Consider the following 17788-nt stretch of genomic DNA (forward strand, 5'->3'; position numbering starts at 1 on the left):
ACTAAAAAGTAAGCCCTACAGGGGCACCTGAGTAGCTCATTCAACTGAGTGACTTCGGCTCAGGTCATGATTTCACCAGTCATGGGTTCAAGCCCTGCGTCGGACTCTGTGCTGACGGCTCAAAGCCTGGAGCCTGCTTCACATTCTGTGTCTCCCTCCCTCCCTCTCTCTCTCTCTCTCTGTCTCTCAAAAATAAATAAACATTAAAAAAAAGTAAGCCCTACAAACCTGCAATTCAATTATATTTATGCACAAATTATTATATATTACTTTGTGTATGTTATATGGAAAAAGCCAAGGTGACCAAAACATTGGTTTCTGATCACGACACCTTCCTACTCTCTGTGCTCACGCAGGTCATTCACGTTTTTATCCGAAGGGCTGCTGCTCATCTCTCCCCAAGGACACGTGTGGGGGCGGCCAGTGGGTGGCTTGTAACTGCCACACCCAGTCCCCAGGTCCCTAGGGTCAAGGGAGGACCTGCACCCACGAGCACAGAGGCTCCTCCGGGCCACCTGTTGGCGGCTGGGAGACTGAGTCCATAAGGTGACACTCTGAACACAAACGTTCCCCTGCCACGGTCCAGGAAAGCCTCAAAATCCAAACGCGAGGGCAAGAACTCCCAAGTGTGTGGGGGGCGGCGGTGGGGGGGCGGGTACGGGGGGGCAAGATGGGAAAAATGTGCATAAACCCAGGAAGTCTTTCCAACATTTAGCTGCGTCACCGAACCGTGACTAAGCATGGCCAAGACACCGGGAATCAATGCTAACTGGAAGCTGCGAGACGTAGAATATTGTGATAATATTCCTCGGACAGCCCCCCCACCCCCCAAAGGAGAGCGAGAGAAGGAGGGAAGGAAGAGAAAGCATAGAGGCATCTCAGTACTCTACGTAGCCGCTGGATCTCAGAATAACTGCTAGTAACCCACGGGGTTAAAACAGGAAACGTAGCTTAGTGCCTATGTGTGTACGTCTTGCAGCCAGACTGGGCTCGGATCCCGACTGATCACACGATGTGGATCCTCATCCTTATCTCCGCAGGTTGTTGTGAAGGTCAGGTAGGCTCAGGGCCGTGGCCCGCACGAAGCAGGTGCTCGCAGAGTCTGACCGTGACCTCTACTGCCTCAGCGGTCTTCAGGTGCGGACTCTTGTCAGGGCACCTCTGTCCATCCCTGCGAGAGGGCTCCATGCTCCCGCCTCTCCAGGGCGGATGGCCACCTGCATGCGGGCTCCCTGTGGGACCCCGCCCCTTCCCTTCGGACCCCCAGGATGGGCCCCGCTGCTTTCTGGCTGGGACGGCCCCACCCGAGTCAGAACACCCAGGATACTTGTCGAAATGGGCGTTTATGCTCACAGCTGTGTATCTCTTGACCCAGCCTCTCAGGTGGTTATCACAGGTGCTAACATTTGACCACCACCCAGAAGCCCTTGAAAACCACTAGCTTTGACTCAGCACTTCCTGAGCTTACCAAGTATTTGTTGGGCTCCGACTGTGCACACGGGACTGGACGAGGAACCAGAGAATGGAAGCAGGGGTGAGGTCCGCTCCCCAGGGTGGCTGTCGCCGGGGCGTCTCCTCACTCTGTGCCCCTGGCTCCCTCCGAGGTCCCAGGGGGCACCTCCTTCCTCCTCCCCTTCCTCTGCTTGCTGTCGGAAGCCCCAGCCCCCGCGTCCCGGAGGCCCGCCAACGGCTCCACTGTTTGTCCCAAATGCCCTCCACTTCTCTGCCTCCAGAAGTCACTGTCGCAGCAGCACTTAATGAAAGACTGCAGCCTCTTTCAGTCTACGTGAGCACCCTTGCTTAAAGCTGGTGTTTCCTCTTTGAGATAGCGTATTATTTCAAGGGAAAAACCTTCCCCCCCAAAGGGGGAAATCCCAGTGGCCTTTGAATACGAATTTGCTCCATGTTTTTACTTGTTACTATTGAAAATGTTCAGTCCAGTTGGGGGAAAAAAGCCCTGCTCAACTAAAACCATTTTAGGGGAAAATGGGCTTCTGACTCCCTGTGAAATTGCACCGGGTTCTGATCTTTAAAATCAAGGGTGATGTGATCACAGTGAAAGCCAGCCTGTCTCAGCACCACAGGATCTCAACCCTCATCCCCCTTCAACTTTTCCTAATTGTCCACCCGTCCTAGTAATGTAACAAAGGTGGAAGCAAAGTAAGAATTGTTTGGGAGAAAAATTCCCAAATTGTAGATTCGTGTTCGGCCTCTCGATCCTCAGCCCCACCTCGACCTCAACATAATGGTCGCCCTTCTTCACCAGGAGCGTCTACTGAAAGGAAGGCCCGTTCCTTGTGTCTTCACAGGATATCCAAGTACACGCCATCCATGGCGGCCGCTGACGTGGACAAGGCAGTGGAGATGGCCTTGCAGGCCTGGGGCAGCGCTGTCCCCCTAACCTTCGTCAGGGTGACTTCAGGAGAAGCGGACATCATGATATCTTTTGAAAGCGGAGGTACCGTGGGGGTCCCTGGGCTCTGCCTGAGAAGCCAGCTGTTTCCTCCTACAACCCTCAGTGCAAGGGTGGGCACCGTCCTCTCTTGCACAGGGTGAGATGGGCGGAGGCCGAGGTCATGGCAGAGTGATGACGGCCATCAGGCAGAGACTAGAACCAGGGGGTCCCGGCGAGGGCTCGTCATCCTGGCCTGGACCGTTCGGCAAACTCGGCCCAACCGGCTTCCGCTGTGCTGTGGCCGCATCAGAGACAAAGTCTGTCCCATCTGGCTTCCCTGTTGGCCTGGGGGGGGCCACCTGACCTCACCCCACCCCCTGACGGTGTCTGCTACACACCAGGAATCTGCACCTTGAATCCTCACTGAAGGACACACACGCCCCGTGACCCTGACCGCTTCTTCCCTGCAGCAATGGTCGGGCATGGCGGGGGAGGGGGTTTGCTGCTGCCCCGTCCACACGTTATGGGGTCCCCAGGCCTCCACCCTGCTCACCCCAGTAAGGAGTGGACGCATAACCTTGCACGGGGAGCCCTGTCCAGAGCCACGTGTCTAGTGGGCAGATTAAGGAAAGGCCGCGAAATTCCTTCCCTTTGTTGGCTTCCAAGCAGCAGGGGGACCAAGTGTCCTGCCCTTTCTAAGGGCCCCTGAGACTTCAAGTCTCCATCTGAAGTTTAACCTGCTGTCCTGGGGTGGGCGCGCCCAGAAGCCAGGAGAGAGGAGGTCAGCAGGCCCCGGTGTGAGCCCTCCAAGGTGGCCCTGGGTGTGGCCGGGTGCGCGGTGGCTCCCATTCCTCCTGGACAGCAGGGCCACCGTGGCCACGTGGCTCAGGCCGCCTTTGGAGACCGCTTCTCTCTTGATCGTGCAAGACTGCGCTCTTTCCCGTGAAACACAGGCTGGGTGGGGGCCGTGCTGCCATGTAACAGGGTCCTCGGAGCTCACAGTCTGAGGTCCCCGCACTGTGCTGAGCCCCTCGAACCGCACACCAGAGCTTTGTTTTGTTGGATTTTAACAAAACAAGGTATTCCCGCTAAAATCCTCAAAACCCATGAACGTAGCTTTACAACATTGCCTCATTTTGTTCTTCCTCCTTTTTAAATTAAAAACTGTCAATGAGGGGCGCCTGGGCACCTCAGTTGGTTAAGTATCTGACTTCGGCTCAGGTCATGATGTCACGGCTCGTGAGTTTGAGCCCCACATCAGGCTCTGTGCTGACAGTTCAGAGCATGGAGCCTGCTTTGGATTCTCTGTCTCCCTCTCTCTCTGCCCCTCCCCTGCTCATGTTCTGTCTCTCTCTAAATAAATAAATAAACTTAAAAAAATCTGTAAAAACAGTATTGTCTGTTCCCTGTAATGTGAAATATGCTTCGAAAATCGTCCGCAAGACTAACTTCTGTTGACCTCTCTCCCCAACTGTCTAGACCACGGGGACTCCTATCCGTTCGATGGGCCTCGAGGGACCCTAGCCCATGCATTTGCACCTGGAGAAGGTCTGGGAGGGGACACGCATTTCGACAATGCCGAGAAGTGGACTATGGGAATGAATGGTATATATGCACAATTGACCATAACCTGGAAACTATTGTACCTTCTTCTGGGCCTCCACCATGAAACCTTGAGGTCAACGTCCCAGGCCACCCTTAAAGTAGGGGGGCTGGCTAGGAAAAACAAGTAAGCCAAAAATCCACAAGGGAACACCATAAGGGGAACGCCCCACCCCCAAGTGTGCCGTAGACTCTCCCGAGCCCTGCTCAAAGCGAGGGGTGTCGAGGACACTCAACCCTCCCTCCACAGCACTCTTTGCACAGCACTTACAGTCTCTCACTCGTGCTGGCAAGCAGGCTGTGCTCAGAAAGGACTTGAGGGTCGTACTCTCCTAACAAGTGTGCTGGGGATGGGTGGAAAGGTTCCAGAATGTGATGCCTGTCATTGGAAGTATTCCTCGGGAAGTGTGTGTGGATGACAAGGGGTGGAGGCTGTCACAGCAGGGAACTTACCCCAAAGTCGTGGCCAAATCTAGATCTCATTGTCGCCATGAGCTCTAACTGGGCCCTTCTCCACCCATCGACTGAGTGTCGCTGACAAGGAGCCAAATGGACCGAATCACATTTCCATCCTTTCCCAGTCCGAAGCCCCGTCCAGCTGAGGGGGAAACATAGGTAACGTCAGCAAAGCTCAGCACCAGAATAACCTGGTTATGAAAGGCAAATGGTTTCCTACTAGGATTTGGGTATAAATTCTCCTGTAAAGACAGAAGGCCCTAACAATAAATCCCCACATTGATGCTGTATTTTTCCGTCTCGCACTGTGTAGGTTTCAACTTATTCACCGTAGCTGCTCACGAATTTGGCCACGCGCTGGGCCTGGCGCATTCCACAGACCCATCGGCACTGATGTACCCAACCTATAAGTACCAGCACCCCTACGGATTCCACCTGCCCAAGGACGATGTGAAAGGGATCCAGGCACTGTATGGTACAGTCACTACACTTCTCTACTAACCCTGAGAGTCACAGGCTTTCAGCCTCCAACTTAGAGAAAGTGTATTTTGCCAGGAGTTACCTGCAGGGGTAAAGATCAAGCGGGGGACCACAGCCCCCACTGTGGCCTTTTATGAGGAGCTTATCTACCAGATAAGAACATGGCTTTCTTTTCTAAGATGTGTAATTAAATTCTACATCTTTCCCCCGGAGCACTTGGTCCCTCAACAGCCATAGAAAATATAATCAATTGTCTTTTGGCGGGGGAGGTTTGGGGAGGGTGAGGGTCAGAATTTAGATATTGGGAGAGGATGGGTATATTTTATAGTTTCCTATATATGGTTCTGACCCATCTGCAGATAATTGTTCTGATCTTCCTAAAAATGTCAGGGAGGATGACGACTGCATTCCTAGTGGTGTAGATAACCCACAGGCTCACGTCGCTCCTCCTATCACCCCATCCTCATGACCAGCCTGCTTAGAGTGTTAAGTGTTTTCCTCACTGGACAGCTGAGAAAGTGGAGGCTCAAGACAGTAGGTACCCCGAGATAATCAAAATTATCCCATGGCTTACCATTCTTTCAAAGGTAATAAGGAATTATTAAAAACTCTAGACCTAGTCTTCCTTAAGAGAAAGATCCACAAGGCCCTGAGAAGGAATCTTGGAAGTCTTAGACCTTGACACTTTTGCTTTCATGTTTTATCCCAGAAAACTCTGGGCCACTGACTGTCCCCTAAACCCGGAGGGTGGTTACTCCGCCGTAAATTGCCAAAGCCTGTCTGCATCCTCCCAGCCTAGAAAAGGGCCCGGAGAGCCCAGATCCCTCTTGCAAGGTGTTGGCCAAGCCACCCGGCAGTTCAGACAGGAGCACGCTCTTTCGCAGTCAGATGGCATCTGACTCTTGGGAGACCGATCTTCTCCAAAGAAGTGCTCAGTCCGCTCTGCCCGCTGCTCCTCCTGGGAGAGATAGGAACTAATAGCGTGAACGTCTCCACTGTACAAACTTGGCTGCAGAGCACTGAGTGCAGGGCTCCAAAGTGAAGCAACCCCCCTGGGCCACTGAGCCCAACGATTTGCCTGCCCTCTACAGATCCTTCCGTACTGGAAGGTCACCACCATTCTGATGGCCGTGGTCCCTGGGCCAGGGGCTGAGGCATGTATTTGGACATGGTCAGTCCTGCACAGGTGAACAAAATATAAAAGCATGGTTTTATATCTCTTGGCACATACACATCACCCAGCCCTGACTAGGTGATCACCTAGTCACCTCCCACCCCCAGCGTGCTTGGCTCACAGTACCTGTTTACTAGCTCATTTCTGACCTGACCACCTTCCAGTTTCTAATAGTTTCCCAAAGCCTCACCCAGCCCCGATCTTCACCCCATCGCTGACCCTACACCCTAGATCTTACCCATCTCTTTCTCTCATGGGTCCTCTGTCTCTGACCCTCACCTCTGTTGACCACGGGGCTCGATCAGGAGCAGGCACCTGCCAGGGCCAGTGAGTGGCCCAGGCAGCCCCTGCTCATTTCCTGTAGATAGCAGACAGCCCTCGGGAGCACAGAGGAGGAGTGAAAACTCACCAGCAGGCCTCCCAAGGAGCAGGATCCACCAGAAGCTGCCTTTAAGTAGTGCCCACCTCAGTGTAGTGTGTTGGCACTGGAATTCGGTCTTTCCTGGGTGCCTGCCAAAGGCTTATGCACAGCAAGATGCCCAGAAGCAGATGTGCACGACCTGAAAACACACAAGAAAATGACCATGTCTCTTAGAACAAAGAATTTAATTACAAAGAAATAATCAGGGACGCTTGGGGGGCTCAGTCAGTTAATTCAACTCTTGATTTCGGCTCAGGTCGTGATCTCGCGGTCCGTGAGTTCGAGCCCCGCGTCGGGCTCTGTGCTGACAGCTCGGAGCCTGGAGCCTGTTTCAGATTCTGTGTCTCCCTCTCTGTGACCCTCCCCCGTTCATGCTCTGTCTCTCTCTATCTCAAAAATAAATAAACATTAAAAATAAATAAATAAATAAATTAATTAATTAATTAAAAAAAAAAGAAAGAATCAGTGGCAACTTTTAAAAGACACCTCTAATCTGGGACTCCTGCAGCTGCGATCTCTCTAACACTTACTACGTGCCAATGTGTCAGGTGCTTTACAGATATTCCTTCTCACAAAACACTCTGCTCCCTCTCGTTTCACTAACGAAAGAACAGAGGCGTGGAGGGGTTAAGTGATAGGCACGATTTTCACACAACTCAGCAACTAGCACAGCCAGGATTCAAACCCGGGTCTGCCCGCCACCAGCAGCCACGCACCTCCTCACCTCGTCCTGTACCGACAAAGAGCGTCTCTGGAGTGCGAGTGGACAGACTCTAGATTCCTGGTACCGTGCTGACCAACTCACTTTGAATCCTAGGACCCCGGAAAACATTCCCGGGAAAGCCCACCGTGCCGCACGCCCCACCTCAAAGTCCATCCACCCCCGACCCCTGTGACTCCAGCTCGTCCTTTGATGCCGTGACGATGCTTGGGAAGGAGCTCCTGTTCTTCAGGGACCGGTAAGCCCCAGACGTGCCACCAAGTCCTCCCAGGCCTCAGCTCCACGCGTCAGTCACTCTAGAAGTGCTCGTTGCCGCCACGAGGGAGGACCGTGCAGAGATGCCGTCCTGTGTGGCGGTAGGGTGGGAGGCGGGGGTCTCCGGGGAGATTGAGAGCTGCCAAAGCACCATTTGTGCAGCACCCACCATGCTCTTGGTGCTGGGCGCAGAGTTTTCCGTATACGTAAGGTACTTCTGACCCTCTTCGTGGTGAAGTAGAGATTAGAAGCCCCAATTTACAGATGAAGAAAGAAACTCAAAGAGAACGAGTCACTTTTCTGAGCTAACAGTTTCACTAAGTGTCTGAATTAGAGCACTAGCCCAGATTGATCTGATGTCTCTTCTGTCTATCATGTATCCCTAGTGAGAGCGCATAGGATATGCTCAAAAAATATTCAGTAATGGGGGTGGATAGATAGCCAGGTGGACAGACAAGTGGATGGACAGACAGGTGGGTGTGTGGGTGGATGGAAGGATGATCAGAGGGATGGGTAGACGGGTGGGAAAACTGCAAAGACGGCCCTCTTGTGAAAACCCTCTTTCTCGGCGCCCCTTGACTTTTCCACTGTCAGCTAGAGGTCAGACAGTGTAGAGAAGGCAGGAATATTGATGGATTTTAGTTACACCACAGCTGTTGCTCCTGAAGAACACCCTGAGGTTTGAGTTTCTAGTACTGTTGCCTTAGGACTGTTTCGTTTGGACTTATTAGTAGAAGTGTTTGCAGTTCTGTGAGTTGTAAAGGATGGTGAGGCCGAGCTGGTATTTAAATGCGATGGCGTAGGAGTAATTTATGACATAATTTGTGATGCTGGAGAAGCTGGGATTGTTAGTGTGGACGCTGTAGGGATCGCTGCCTTTACAGCTGTGGGAGGTGATAGTGGGGGTTCTGGTTGGTCTTTATTTATTAGTGTTTTTATTGGCATGGACATCACTCAGGGAACTTAAATAGAGTAAATTTAAGATTTGTATAATAAGGAAAGAGGAAATAAAATTTGAAAACAATGATACTCAAAAATTCAAAGCTGTTGGGTTTGAAACTCATGTAGAAGTTTTACTAGAAGACAGGAAATGGTTGGTAGTAATATTTTTTCTACTTAAAGTACATCTAATAATATCGTTGTGAGTTTTCTGTTGGTTGAAAGAGTGATGAATGGTGAGAGGCAGTGGTTATCCTCGGGAAAAAACCGCAAGGAAGTTGGCAAACGTATGCAGGGTGAAGGAGAATTAAGTTTCCCATTTTGTGTTACAAGGTCATATTCAAGTGCCAGAATGAAAGCTGGGGCGGTTCTGCCAAGGACTGTCCATTCCAGTAGGCGTTGGTGGCGTTCACATAGGAGATGACAATTCTGGTCACCGGTTCTGATGCGGGGGGGTTTTCCCCACCACCCAGCAATTCTCTGACACCAGCTGTGTGTCCTACAATTCAACTCCATTCTGACACCATCTACCTGGAAATAACATCGGATGAGTCCACAGGTTGAGGGCTCTGTCCACTTCAGATGCCACTTCTGCCCCACCGGCTGTGAATCACGGGTTCCTGTGACCCTCCTTGAGTGTGGCTGCCGTACTAGAGCAGCTTTACTCTACTAGACTAAGTTTATTATAAAAGGATAGAACTCAGGAACGGCCGGAGGGAGAGGTGCCGAGACCAGTGTATGGGGAAAGAGTGCAGACCTTCCCTGCCCTCCCTGGATGCACCACTCTCCCCACAGCTGCACATCTACATGTTCAGCAGCCCAGAAAATCCCCAAAACCCCCTCCTTTGGGGGTTTTATGGAGGCTTTAATCACAGAGGCATGACTGATTAAATCGCTAGCCATTGGCCACAGATCCAAGGCCCATCCCTCCCCCCACCCCAAGATGGGGGTGAGGTGGGTGTTGGGATTGAAAGCTCTAATCCTCTAATTGCCTGGCCATTTCCTCAGGCAACTAGCCCCCATCCAGAGGTGAAGTCCAAAAGTCACTCATTAACATAACAAAAGACACCTTCATTGCTCTCCTCACCGGAAATTCCTAAGCAGCTCCGTGCCAGGAACCAGGAGGGAGACCAAATACATACTTGCTATTATAAATCACAAAATCACGGATGTATTAGTGGTTTTGATCATTCTTCTGTGGCCGAGAAGTCTGTAAGGAAAGGCATACCTGTGGGGTTAGTCTTCAAATAACAAGGAGGTTGTAGAAAGGGGTCAAGCTTCAAGCCACCTACTTTTTGGACATCCTTGTTCGTTGTTTAACTGATCAATAATAGACCCACAGCATATGAATAACATGCAGTTGAAAAATGCATGTGTGCAGATGTGAAGGAACATCTGTGAAGGCTGTGTCTGATGGTTAATATCAATAATGACCATGATTAAGCCTAACCGGCTTGAGGTAATTTGGGGTGTCATTTCTAATGTCATTTTGGGTGAAAGCCCAGATTGCCGTAAACAGCATAGTGATAGCAGCTAGACAGAGTGCTCATGTTTGAAGAGCTGTATCATTTTCTGCCGTTGGGTAGAAGCGAATTAATAAAGAGACACCCGTTCGAACGAAGTAAAGCTGAGACCGCGGTAGGTCTTTCGTGACTGAGGGAGGCCAGGGGTGGGGGCCAAACTGGACTCACCAGTTGCAGTCGAACAAAGTACGTTTAGTGGAATCCGATCATGACTAAGGTGAAATATACAAATTTGCTGGAAATTTCCTAAGTTTACGTTAGGTGGTCCCTTTTGTCTTGGGGCTCTGGCCTTGCAGGGAGCTGGGGGACTTGTGTCCGTGACGCTGATTACTGTGGTCGCTTCTTTTCTTGGAGGGAAAGAGAGACCCACCAACGCTCACCCCGCTCCCCGCTTTACCGGGGACAGAATCCATTCACAGCGGAACAGGCCGAGGTAGCTGAGGCATATGCATGTCTGAATACCTTTTTATTCCTTTTCTTCACTGAAAAAGTGTTCATGGAGCCCTTATGGGGGCCCAGGCACCACTGTAGTGGCTGGAGGTATGAAGAAAGATAAGTACTCGCCCTGCCTTTGCACACCTCGGTTCCATAAGGGAGAAAGACATTCACAAACACTGCCATCATCCTCCGTGCTCACACAACCTCTCTGTGCACGTTAGGAGAGACAGCAAGCTCTCTGGGGTCTAGTTTTATAAGGGTACCAGTCACGTCAGACTAGGGCTCCACCCTCAGGGGCTCGTCTAACCCGGTCACCCCCCAACGTGTCCCGTTGGGTGGTTATCACCGCACCATCACACTGGGGGCTATGCTTCAATATGTCACTTTGGGGGTAGGGAGCGGGACACATTCAGCCCATAACAGAGTAATCACATTTTTAAACATGTTGTATATCCTTCCAGATTTTTTTCCAGATAGAGAGAGAGAGATACTAAATATGGGAGGGAATCAGGGATGTCCACAAAGATGGGATTTTATTAGATGATCTAATCTATAAACCTTTTGTACTCAACAGTATCTCATTTTTCCATGCCACTGAGTTTTGTCATCTTTTTTATATATATACAAACATTATTCCAGTGAAGAGATACATCATCATGTATTTAACCAATCCCATACTTAGAAACATCTCAATTCTTTCTCACTTTTAAAAATTAGCAACCGCTTGAACTCAGTCTTCCACAGTGGGTGGGCGTCAGGGGCAGGTTGGAGCAGAGCCCAAGTTTCAGTGGCGGGCTGACTTGGTGTAGATTCTGGCAGTGTCTCTTACTGATCAGGTAACCTCAGTCAGAAAGAGCCCCAACGCCACGGGCAGTCAGTAATGACAGATGATATATTTCGGAAGGGGAATCTGAAAATCTGTGTTGTGGATTAAGGCTTAGGAACAACTTGAAGGCTTTTTATTATTATTAGCTTTTAATGATTTTTATCGATACTTATTGATTATAGACTTTTTATTATTACCAAAAAGTAAAGCAAAACAGAATTGGTGGGCTTTGAGCCAGGAGGGCCAGGCGTGTGGCGGGAGGGGCCTGGGTGTGGGGAGGGGTGGGGCTGTGCTGGTGGGGGTCAGACAAGGGCAGGTGGCCCTGGCCACCCCCCCCCCGCCCCCCCCCCCCCCCCCCCCCCCCCCGAGGAAGAGATGAGATGCTGGTTGTACGAGACAAGACGCTGAAGTCAAAGACATTACGCCCTTAGGTACAATTGTAAGTGTTTTCTTTAAAAAAGCAAAAACGTGTTTCAAAACCCTCAATTGATCAAACCATGAGTGTTTAGCAATTGCTAACAACTATTTGATAGGGTGTCGTCATAAATCCTGGGAGTGGTAACAGAATGCGAAGGGAGGCCTGGGTGCAGGAGACACTGAGAAATGGGTGGGTCAAGGGACAGGAATGCTCAGTCATCACCCCCCTCGTGTCCTCCCATTCCGCTGGGTTGGGGGGCGGGGCCAGCAAGCCCAAAGGTTGAGGAAGTACCCGAGGCAGGGAGTAGGAGTGGTCCCTTTCCAAGCTGTCTGGGGGCCCTGAACCTCTCCTCCTCCTCTTTGGGACGGGTCGCTCGGACATCACAGGACATCACAGGGACCCCCATGAGTGCGGCACTTACAGTGATGAGCACTCTGTTATCAGGTCCTTACGATGGCCAGTGAGGTATGAATGATGGTTCCCTTTTCACAAGACTCTGAAAAGCCACAAGAGCACAGAGCTGGGGACCGGCCACCTTGTGAGCAGCCAGAGCCCTCAACCCCACCGCTGACTCCCTGCCTCCCTAGGTGCCATCTGGAGCTCGAATCCCATGGCTGCAGCTCTGATCCCCTCCTGGTTGTCACCTAAAGTCCCTAAGTGCTTGCTAAGCTTGGACAAAGAACAGAGAATTCTTTCAAGGCACGGCAGGCCATTGTTCTCCCCCAGCCCAGGGTTCCCCAATAACCCATGGAGGAGACAATTCAAACCGTGGACGTCATAACCACACAGTGTGCAATGCAGAGCTTTTCACGGTCACCGTGAGACGGTTGCACACTCTCGCGGTGTCTACAGGTCCATTGGAACATTCCAGCGTTCTGTTTGAAGAGACTGGGCTTCGACTATACTAAGGTGAACGTCATAAATACATACGACTTACATACAAGTGTATGCCCATGTTTAATTCACACACGTTTATTCTTTATGGTGGACGGCAGAATATTAAGGCTTTTCCACATCTCCTCAGGCAATTAGGGAAGAGAAGGGGCCAAAATTGTAGTTGTGTCTCTCAGACTGTTGCAGGTTTTATCCAATTTAATGTTACCGATAAAACCAAGACTATCCCAGCCGGCAATAGACCTCACAAGAGGAATAGCATTTTGCTTATGGAATAAGCCTGAGGCTTGACTGTGTCCACATCCTTCGTGTTGGAGGTGAGAAAGGTGGGCCCCATCTGTCTGGCAGCCCAGCAGACCCTCCTGCCAGCCGGGTCTTCTCACTCCTGGTCCAGAGTCCATCTTGTCCCTCACACAGAAAACTGGCCATGCAGGGGACCTCCCAAGGGAAGCACTCGACGTGAATGCCGTCTAGCCTTCTGACGCAAATGCGCTGGAGTGTGCAGGGAAAGGGCATGAGGGCCTTCATCTACCACAAGGAGAAGAAAGTCCTTAGACCATGGAGGTATGTGGAAAATGTTTGAGGGGCTTGTCTGCATTCTGTTTTATTCTCAAAACACAATTCTTTATTAAGGATATCCGTCCCTCACTAATGGCTGCCTCCTGAACGATGTTACGCATCTTAGATCATCACGCAGAGGAAAACATTCCCATCAGGCTACACAAGGAAATGCAGAGGATGAATGAAGGGGCATCCTGAAGGCAGTCGCCTGCATGACCTGGCTCATTCAGTGAGGAGATAGTGGAAGAGAAGAGTCAAAGACAGCAGACAGGAAAACCACAATCTGTGAGAAACACTCGGTGTTAGATGTCCACAGTGATGGTGATGGTGATCTAGTTTTACAGAAGCTGGTGCTCAGGGGAGCACTCACAGTGGCCCCGTGGGTCCTCCCATGTGGACGAGGCAGCGGAGGATCTGAAAATGAACCCTAATAATAACATCTGACGTTCCATGATCACCTACACTGCGCTGTGCTAAGCATTTTCCAGACGCTTACTCATGTATGCACAGTGTTCTTTTCCCCAGCTGGAATTTTAAACCTACTGGACATCAGAGACAGAAACCCTTCATGGAACCTCAAATAAATGAAGGAAAAGAGGATTCCCCGCCACCCTGGCCCCCCACCAAACGTGATCAATGGTGGAAAAGGATGCCGAGCCCATCAGACTGAGGACTGAAGAAAAGAGATAGGCTGGCCAGGATGAGGGGTGTCATTTCAGCGGAGGAGTGAGGAAGGAATCCAGGTCCTGGGGAGCAAAAGAACAAAAGTTGGGGGGCATGTGGAAACGGTAGATACGGGTCGTTCACCTGAGAGTCTTGTTGGCAGCAGAGAGAGGTAAATTAATGGCTGGGTCAGGCAGCAGGGTCCAATGTGGGAAAATAACCAGACATGGTAGAAGGCATGACAAGGAGCCAGTGGAGAAACGTAAGTGCGAAGCTCCTGGGGAAGGAGGGACAATAAACTAGGACTTTCTATGTCTGGCATCCCCCAGGACTCCGTGGCTTTGAGCCCAGCCTGCACACCTGAAGGCTCCCTGGCAATGTGTTTTTTCTGGGTATGAGATTGCATCATGGAAAGGGAGCGGGAGGCAGTGTATTTACTTGGACTGATTCTCCATTGTGTATTCAAGAATTCCAACAAAGGGGCGGAAGGTAGAGTAGGAGCCCGGATTCCTTGTCCCTTCCAAATACCCTCCTGGCTGAGGATGAGCCTTGACAGCTTCACAGGTTCTGGCTGATAAATATGGACGCCCAGGCTCCTCAGAGGGGTATAAACAAGCTAAGGACCCCACGCTCTGCTCTGGCCGTTTTTAAGCACTGTCTACATACGGGTCTTCAATTTTATAAGCTGTGTCTTCCTTGGGCTCCAGGAGATGAGCGACGACTGTTTTATTTCTTGGCGTCTATCTGGTTAGTGGAACCCCCAAAATGAGTGGCCTGTCAGCCAATGATGTGATAGTTTGGACTTCAGAGCTTCCAATGACAAAAATTTCACAACGGCGAGACAGATTTAGAAAGAAACTTAGCTCTACTAACTTCAAGGTTACCTATCACCAATCAGTACGTTTGCAGGGTGGAAACATGTCTTCCTACGGTATCTACAAATCATTGTAAGAGTAGTTGAGAGCTTCTAAAACACTTCTCTGTGCATTATCTCAATCGATCCTCTGAAGTATCGGCACAGATAGCATGATATCTCACTTTTATTTGACAGGAAATTGAGTCTCAAAAAATTGAGTGACACACATGAGGTCACACATCTCCCCAAGCTCCCTTGCTCCTGTCACAAGGCCACACAGCCCCATCTCCATGGGACGTAAGCAGAAATTAGACCAAAAGCATCAAAAACATAGAAGAAAGATCCTTCTTCCCCCTGAAACTAGGGAGCAGGATTAGAGAGAAGAACGGTCAAGGAGGACAGAGGGTCGAAGTCAAGGAAAAGTAAAGGTCCCCATTCGGCTCATGCTGAGTTACTCTGACAGTCGGACAGTGAGGAGGTGGAGGCCTCTCCTGAGATGAGAGGTGAGAGACAGAGAGACGGACAGGCTCAGCCCACACTAGTGGGGAGTGAAGACGGTTGGTACAACCAAGAAAGAACAAAAGTTCAGCAAATGTGGAGCAAGTGCCCTGGTGTTCGGGGGCTAGAAAGATGGATAAGCCATGACCCGGCCCCAGGTGAACGCCAGGTGAAGGTTGTGGGTAAACGAATCTCAAACTTGGTGAATTAGCTGCTGTTCTTTAGGAAAAGGGAATAAAAATTTCAGAGACTATGAAAGTTGGTGATCTCTTTAGCGCCTCTCCATCCCTGGCACCGATTTATGAAGTCAGCAAATATTTACTGAGCCCTGACCACGTGCCAGGCACGGCACTGGCTCCAGGGAACCAAGAGATAAACAGTGCAGCTAAATGTATGATCAGCAGATCTATCCTGTCAATAAGTCCCATTGTCCTGCCCCTCTTATCAAAGATCAGATTACAGACTATCGATAGGGTGTTTACCTATTTCCACTGCCAGTTCCAATACATCCTCCAGCTGGCCTTGTCCAAGAAGTACGTGGATTGTCTTTCTTTTTGCTTAGATTTTAAACCCATTGACAGATGAATCAGGAGATTATTTGCTGTACTCGGTGGGAGAGCGTTGTCAATTTTCATTCATTTATTATTGTCATCAATAGCTCCAACTTTGTGGATCCTCTGAGTATGGGTTCTGTTGCTTCACTACCCACCATTAGCGTCCTGAAAATGTTCATGATTACAGATTATTCTGGAACTCGCGCTGTTTTACGTAAGTGATGGATAGTATTTATTTCTACCTTATGTGTCCAGTTTACGCATTACAATACGTTGTGACAGTGTTTCAACCAGGATTTCGTAACTTGGGCACTACTGATGTTTGACCAGGTAGCTCTTGGTTGGCTGGGCTGTTCATGGATGGTTGGATGTTTAGTGGCATCTGTGGTCTCCACCCATTACACCCAATAGTACTGACCATCCCCAGGTACAACAAGCAAACTTGTCCCCAGGCATTGCCAAATGTCTCTGGGGGCGCAAGATCGTTCTTGGTTTAGAATGCCGACTTTCCTTCGATCTGGTCCTCACAATACCTGCAGTATCTGAAGTCAAGGTGTTTTTACAAAGGAATTTTAGATTCTACCACGTGTGATAAGTTCTGACAGTACGTTTTCTCCTGATCACTGCATTTTCCTCCCTCTCCTCCTGAGTCATTCGGGACATCTGTGTCCCTACTGCGCCTGAGAATGAGGCTTAAGGTTGCGCAAAGTCACCTGTTGACTTTTAAATGAAAATTAATGGAAATATTTCCCAGCTTTATAGTGCCCAAGGAGAAAGAGGTAGGAATTTGTCTGAGCCTTGTCAGAGACCCGATGCAGGTGGTGACTCATCCCCAGAGGATATGTCTGCTCCTCTCTGACCGCTCTCCTCACCTCCTCTTCCCCAGCATTCTCATCCCTGCAGCGCATGCTCGCTCGGTGCCTCGGTCAGCATCTAGCACCGTGACATGAACAGTCAGCATTTCAGAACTACATATTGAATTAAGTGAAAAACACTTGATTTTTTGGATTTCTCATCAGGTTTTTATTAACAAAAGTCAGACGACAGACTATGAACTTGACCTTTTTGTTTTCATTACCCAAATCTTCTGGGTTCCCAAACCTGCCCTCCTGTCCTGGTGGTGGAGAGAGAGAAGGGAAGGGGGTCCCTCTTGCCTTCAGACAAGGATAGCTCTGATTGGACGAGGCACCAGGTTATGAACAGAGGAAACCTGAGATCTGGGGCTGGGAGTGATCATGTGGAGGAGATCAGTGTGAGATGAAAATCAAGACAGCTCTGTCTGCCGCTAACCACCAGATGATCTCTGGGCCCACCAGCCTTCCTGGGTCTTGGTGTTTCATCTGTTAATACATGTTCTAGGTAAGACTGTGATGTGAAGGGCGTGGACGGCGGGGGGCGGGGGGGGCCTACGTGGATGCCTGCCACCCTGGGATGCCCAATTGGTGGGTGGGTAGCAACTAGGCAAATAATAATTTTTAGGATGCACAGTATCTAGCTGTTTGGCACTTTACAGTTGGTAATACACTTTCCAATCACTATCTCGTTACCCTCGTAATGACCTCATGGGACAGGCCAGGTATCAGTAGTTGTATCTAAGAGATGATAGGACTGAGCTTAGAGATGCCTGTCAGAGTTAGAACCCAAGCCCATGTCTTCTAAAACACGATGTGCTTTTCCTTCTGCATCATGATGCTACTTAGGAAACATGAACACATGTCTCTTGTAATAAAGCTCTTTTAAATTTCAACATCAGCTTACACCACCTCCCCTGGGACACTTTCACCACAACGCTGAATGCGACGGAACTTCCGTCCTGTGGGGCACGCGCTGTGCTCCCAGGGCGTCCTGAACTTGACTCTGCAGCACAACTACCCGGTTGTAATTATGGTCATAACCGCCTAATCACCTACCTGTCTGAATTATACTTGCCTAGTTACATACCCGTCTGGAGAACTGTAGCTCCTTGGGGGCTAGGCCTGGGTCTGTTCAGTGCTTCATCATTGGTATCTGCCACAGTCCCTGCCGATAGGCGCTCGCTGTATCTGTTAAATTAACTGAACACGAAAACCCAACGTAAGATTGAGGAGTTCCTACCCTAACTACCCAGAAAATTA

At 50.1% G+C, this 17788-nt stretch overlaps 1 protein-coding gene across 1 annotated transcript in view; it reads left to right on the forward strand.

The window, feature by feature from the left end:
- MMP20 (matrix metallopeptidase 20) overlaps positions 1-17788 on the forward strand; it is a 51228-nt gene that overhangs the window by 10257 nt on the left and 23183 nt on the right. Inside the window, exons 3-6 of the mRNA XM_060607770.3 lie at positions 2310-2458; positions 3875-4000; positions 4767-4928; positions 7346-7487. Of these exons, the coding sequence (XP_060463753.1) occupies positions 2310-2458; positions 3875-4000; positions 4767-4928; positions 7346-7487 (579 nt within the window). The remainder of the gene's footprint in view (positions 1-2309; positions 2459-3874; positions 4001-4766; positions 4929-7345; positions 7488-17788) is intronic.

This window comes from Panthera onca, chromosome D1, assembly GCF_046562875.1.
Source record: "Panthera onca isolate mPanOnc1 chromosome D1, mPanOnc1 haplotype 2, whole genome shotgun sequence".
Taxonomy (NCBI): Eukaryota; Metazoa; Chordata; class Mammalia; order Carnivora; family Felidae; genus Panthera; species Panthera onca.